Source organism: Tripterygium wilfordii, chromosome 18, assembly GCF_013401445.1.
Source record: "Tripterygium wilfordii isolate XIE 37 chromosome 18, ASM1340144v1, whole genome shotgun sequence".
NCBI lineage: Eukaryota > Viridiplantae > Streptophyta > Magnoliopsida > Celastrales > Celastraceae > Tripterygium > Tripterygium wilfordii.
Window position 1 is genome coordinate 9,099,851 of NC_052249.1, and position 6,017 is coordinate 9,105,867.

At 39.5% G+C, this 6,017-nt stretch overlaps 1 protein-coding gene across 1 annotated transcript; it reads right to left on the minus strand.

The window, feature by feature from the left end:
- LOC119983367 lies at positions 1 to 2,582 on the minus strand. The gene is made up of 3 exons (XM_038827049.1): positions 2,268 to 2,582; positions 1,829 to 2,164; positions 1 to 988 (listed from the first exon to the last, which is right to left on the minus strand). Exons 1-3 carry the CDS (start codon positions 2,388 to 2,390, stop codon positions 173 to 175), a joined length of 1,275 nt encoding a protein of 424 aa, XP_038682977.1. The 5' UTR covers positions 2,391 to 2,582; the 3' UTR covers positions 1 to 172.
- Between the last annotated feature and the right edge of the window lie 3,435 nt (positions 2,583 to 6,017).

Consider the following 6,017-nt stretch of genomic DNA (forward strand, 5'->3'; position numbering starts at 1 on the left):
GGTACATAAAGATAGCTTTCTGTCTTTTATTGCACAAATCTAAACAGTTCTTTTGAACTCTTCCATAGCTCATCGTATATATTTGCAAAAAGGAAAAAAAGAAAAAGAAATAGTAGTTTCATTTTTACATTTTCTGGAACTAAATAGGACAAAATTAGACCCCTCTGGAAATTTACAAGGTGAAGGGGTTTGGAGGAGGGTAAATAATAGGAGTATTTGACATGGATATGTTCCCCGAGAGTACATTTGGAGCTACCGTATCCTCCACAACCACGGGGTTAATCTGCATCACTCGCTCTGGCACAACCTTCTCGCCATCGACTTTAGCCAACACCTCAAAATGCATCCGCACTGTCTCAGGCTTTGTCCTCCATTCTGGGAAACCTTCAAGGTCAATATCCCCTTCTCTCAACTTCTTTTCAACGCCAAAACCAATCTTCACAAAGGTCTGCGCCGAGACATCTGCCTTCAATAACCGAAAGGAACCTTTCTCATGGGCCTTAGGACCTAATACAGATGAGAGCAATGCTTCCAATCCAATTAAGTTTGAGCTTGAGCCATTGATGGAGGTGAGAGGCCACATTGCAGTGAACTGATTTGGAGTTAAAAGTGTCTCTCCATGTAGATCAATGGTTGAGATGGCATCCATAGTTCTGGCCTTTGATGATGATGATAGTTCCACAAGGCCAGGGGCAAGGCGCTTCAGTTTAAGCTTATTAACAGAAGATGGTGATGATGAGGAAGACGTTGAAAGAGAAGTTGGGCCAACAATGCGAAGGGAAAGGACTGGAGCCCCATCTATGCGGGAAGCATGGCGAAGTTGTTCAGCTAGGGCTAGAAGACCAGAAGCATATTCGTGGCTAGTTCGGTTGAGGGGGAGGGGAAGATCAACAGGGTGGCGCAGGCTAACTGATCGGGCACCCTTCACAGTTACAATAGCACCATCAGCAAGTACTACTTTTTTCAACACACCAGCATCCACATCATGCTGCAAATAGTGAGCAATAAACGTCAAATTACTACACGAATAAAAAGGAAACTTGCGTAGTATAAACATAAGAGTTCGTTGTCACAAGCTAAAATGAAGTGTTCACAAAGGAAAATCAATAGAATGAATCAGATGTGTTACTCAGAAGATGCACACATGCTTGCGCATTGCATGTTAACTATAGAACCTAAAATACCACAGAACCAACAGTGGAAAGCCATCCATGGATTGTCTCATTGTCAGGCCCAAGGTGTTGCATTAAAATCATTAGAACGCACAAATACACCAACTTTTACATAGTGAAATAAAAAAAAATATATACTAAATACCAGATACTTAAAATACAACCACATAAGGCATATGCATCAGTAGGAAAGAACCTTTCTTTTTTCATGTCCTAATGGAAACTCAAAAGCAGCACTTAAATGGCAGCAATGCACCAAAGAAAATTTAAAAAAATACCCGGCGCTGAATCCTCAACAGAATGACAAGTTGGTTGAAGGCCTGAGCGCTTGCTTAAGATATAAAAAGGGTTCCTTCTGAATTTTTTTAAGCAAGGGTATAGTAATCTTCGAATGCATTTATATTTGGGAATTAACACTAATAAGTCTATAATTCCTATAGAATTTCTTAGGAGATATGAATTTTCTTGTAAAATTTCATCATTATCCAATATGTCCTAAGACTTTCAACTACTGAGGATCGCATTCCAACAATTATGCAGCGATTCAGTTCTACATTACAAAATCAACCCAACACAATCAGAAATTCTGCAAGGCTCATAAAAAACACTATGAACAAACAACAGCAAATATCATAAACAAGGTTGAAAATCTATACCGGCAAAGAGAGACGCATATCCTTTGCATCCTGGATCCAAAGCTCCATTGGACCCGCCAGCTGGAAGGGAGCCAAAACAGGCAAAGCTTTATCCGAGTTCCTCTTTTCCACAAGCGCCGATGATCCATCCTCCACCACCTTAAACATAGGCAAATCCACGTACTCCCACCGGTTCACATCCTCCAACAGCTTGAACGGAAGCACCTTGTTGTTTATTTCCACATCGAATTCATATGACACCGAGTGGCCCACGAGAGCGTCACGAATATCAAACCCCGATATCTTCAAATCATCGGCTTGAAACCCTAGTCCCTTCACAATCGCTTCCTTCAAATCCTGAAATTCAACCCAAACGTTAATGAAAATGAAAATTCAAAAATTAAAACCACGCACCATTCAGCAGATGGTTCCTTGTGCATAAGGTGAGAGAGAAACTCACAGAAATGGCTTTCGGGTACGGAGGATTGATTTCCGGCGATGATATCAACGCAAAACATGGCTGCAAAGTTGCAAATAGAACAAAAACCGGGACAATCAAATACAGCGACGATTTGGAAGCCATTGCAGCCTCGCAAGAGAACCAAATTCACGCCCGATCAACAGAGAACAGCCTAGACGGCTTCGATTATAAGAAGATTTTTGGATCCTTTAAAAGGATTCGGAGATGGGGCTGTAAATAGAATCACAGGAGGATTCTGGTTTTTCTAGCTTTGTGGTCGAGATTCCGCGGATGCTGACGTGGACGGTTTCATCCAATAAAATAAGACAACTGATGTGTTGGCGTGTTGTAATTGGTTGTGGTTCGTTGGATTGAATTAGTGTTTCTGTGCGATGACGTGGTATGCGTGCAAGGAGTAGGCGTTTCCACTTTCCACCAATCTTTTTTTTTTTTTTTAAAGAAGGGTTAGAACCCAATTGTATTAGAAGAAACCAATACAAGACCACTTGCAAGTGGCCACCACCAAGACTAGACTGACGATCCTTGTCCACAATTGCCTCCATCTCAGGGGGAAATCACCTATCCAAGAATGAAGAGACGTAACCCATAAACCATTCTACGCTAAACAGTGCGCTGCCTCGTTAAGTTCGCGACGAACATGAGTAAACATCTAGGAAGAGAAGCTCCTCAACAAAATGAGAATTTCCATAACAATCATACCCCCAATCCGAAAGGTTGTCATTAAGACTTTGGGAATTAATGGCTTGGATTATAGTTAGAGCATCTCCCTCCAAATGAACAGAGTGATAGCCCAGACTCTTTGAGAATTGCAACGCCAAAAGAGCTGCAGAAGCTTCAGCCCCTAAACCCTTTGAGAACTGCAATCCCTCCTTGGTTTTGTTAAGATACTAGCGACTCTGGTGTTTCGCATGGTGTTTTTGAGGTTGTTGATCGAAGAAGATGAAGTCTCTTTGGTTTCATCGATCTTTGTCTTTGACCTGACATGTATGGGCTCAGAGTTGGGCTTATATTATTTATGTCTCAGCCTACCTGTTTTGGGCCCTTGTCATGTATTAACATGGGCTCTTTTACTTCTTTGTTTCAATTGGGCTTTTATGTTGAAGCTTATGATCCAGTGTTCTCAAGGACACTGTCCCACTCCTTTCTTTTCAGGCTACAGTTCTTGTGTCAGTAGCCGTTGAGTTCAAAACTCAATCTCTTATGTAAGGCAATCTCAGCCGCTGTAGTACTCACTTGAATTCGGATGAACAATATTTGAATACAAGCTTTCCTTCTCTCATCTTCTTCTCTTCTCTTCTCAACCTATTCTATATTTCTCTAATCTTCAATCTTCTTTAAAATCATCATAGTATCGAAGAATGATTGTCCTCCTGGTGTGGGAAATGCAAGCATGCCAAGAGTGTCTAAAGTTGTGGGAGAAGCAACTAACTTCATGAGGAATGTTCATACATTGCCTCTTTCAACTGGTGCAACACCACCAGTAAACACTTCCTCAATGTTTGGTACTTTGCCTTATACTTCAAGTCTGCAAGCACCAACAACAATGAGTGAAGTAAAAGCATTGATGAGAAGTGTAGAAATGCTATCATCAAGAATAGCAAATGCAGCAGCAAACCCACTTGGTCCTACAGGGGTTTCTCAAATAGGCCAAATGACCTCAGCTGCATCAAATCAGTTATCTTCTGGATTTAGAGGACATCAGGTACATCTAAACATGAATCAACCACCTTTGTTACCAAATCCCACCCTTCCACTTCCCATTTACTCACAACCATCACCATTCCCTACTACTTCCTTGCACAACCTGCATCAAAATCAAAGCACTCAAAACACTTTTTTAAACCCATATAATCTAGTTCTTAGTGATTTATCTATTGCAAAACTCATTTCATTGGAGTTAACTAACAACAACTACCATATGTGGAGTGTTCATTTTACTAATGCGTTGGAGGCAAGGAACAAGCAAATGGGATGATAAAGACATGGATTACAAATTCAATCTCTGCTGGAATACTTAAAAGCATATCAAATTGGAAGACGACCAGGGAATTGTGGGTGAATTTGAAAGGAAGATACTCTGTGTTGAATGAGACAATAGTTTTTGAAATCATCAGAGAAATATCTAATATGAAACAAGATACAGATACAATAACATACTACTATGCAAAGATGAAAGGGCTTTAGGATGAATTGGAAGAATATGATCAGCTGCCAACATGCACATGTGGGGGTTTGGAACAAGTCAGAATAAAGAAACAAAAGGAGAAGGTAATGCAGTTCTTAATGGGACTAAATGATTGCTTCAGTGTAGTAAGTAGTCAAATTCTTATTCAAGAGCCTTTTCTAGACTTGAACAAAGCTTACAACATTGTGAATCAAGAGGAAAGAAAGCATAAAATAGGAGAAAACACAACTAATACTACTCAGGAGGTAGTGGTAATGGTAGTGAACAACAAAGGAAGCTACAATTCTAACAATTCATCCAAGCCATATTGCAAGAACAATTCAGGGAAAAGAGAAAGTGACACTACTACAAAGTTTCAGCAAGGCAGTGAAGAGAATTTATTCTATACTCATTGCAAACTAACCAACCACACAATAGATAAATGCTTTAGGATCCATGGGTATCCAAAGCAGCCTTTCAAGAAACAAAGGCAAGGAAATTTCAACAACAAATCATATGAAGTGAGCCAAGTAAGTGGAAACACTACTAAGCATGCTGGAGAAGGGATAACCAATGCTCAATATCAACAAATACTGGCTTTACTTCAAAACAAGGGACATCAAGATGATAACACATCTTAGAAGCAATTCCAGCTGGGAAATATTGCTTCAGTGGCCTCAGTGACAGGCAATTCTTTAAATAAAAGTACAAAACATTTGCATAAATGGCTCATAGATAGTGGAGCCACAGGTCATGTAATTTTCCATTCATCTCTACTTGCATCATGTCAAAATGTGCATGATTCATATGTTACTCTACCTAATGGTGACAAACATACGATATTTCATATAGGGACAGTTAAATTGGTTGACTGAATAATCCTTAAAATTGTCCTGTATGTGCCTAGTTTCACTTTTAATCTAATCTCAGTGAGTAAATTGACTAGACAAGGAAATTGTTCAATTATATTTACAAAGGGACAATGTGCCATACAGGACATGATAACTATGAGGAAGATTAGCTTGGGGATGGAACGTAAAGATCTATATCAGATTCATCAAGAAGAGAGAGAAGAATTGAAGAATCAACCTTTTGTTAATTCTGTAATTAGTCCCAAAATATGGCATAGGAGGCTTGGGCATCCTTCTAAAAATGTATCTAGACTTATGGAAAGCAATTTTAGTAATATTTTGGAAAAATGTAAGGAATGTTCAATGGGAAAAATGAATAGAAAACCTTTTGGTGTGGGTGAATCTTCTACAAACTATAGTTTTGAACTTGTGCCTATTGACATATGGGGACCAAACTCCACCACATCTAGATTAAAATATATAAGTGATGACAATCGAAGTACGGCCTTTTCATTTTTATTCCGTATTTATCTCTCTAGATTAAAAGCTCTGCTTGAAGATCTGTCTCTTCTGCACGTGTATATCTATTGAAGAATGATTTAGAAGACTTCAATCAATAGAAGAGATAAGGAACTATCGTTGGTTATGGCGGCGTAGGATTTGACGAAGAATGAGAGCGACGAAAGAGATCGGCGGAGGAACTGTCGCAAGCGA

Bases quoted from the DNA above. Each gene is read 5' to 3' on its own strand.
- LOC119983367 (XM_038827049.1), bottom strand. From the start codon at position 2,390: ATGGCTTCCAAATCGTCGCTGTATTTGATTGTCCCGGTTTTTGTTCTA. The intron at 2,165-2,267 runs GTGAGTTTCTCT...GTTGAATTTCAG, and splicing joins CGTACCCGAAAGCCATTTCT to GATTTGAAGGAAGCGATTGT. The intron at 989-1,828 runs GTATAGATTTTC...CACTATTTGCAG, and splicing joins ATATGCGTCTCTCTTTGCCG to CATGATGTGGATGCTGGTGT.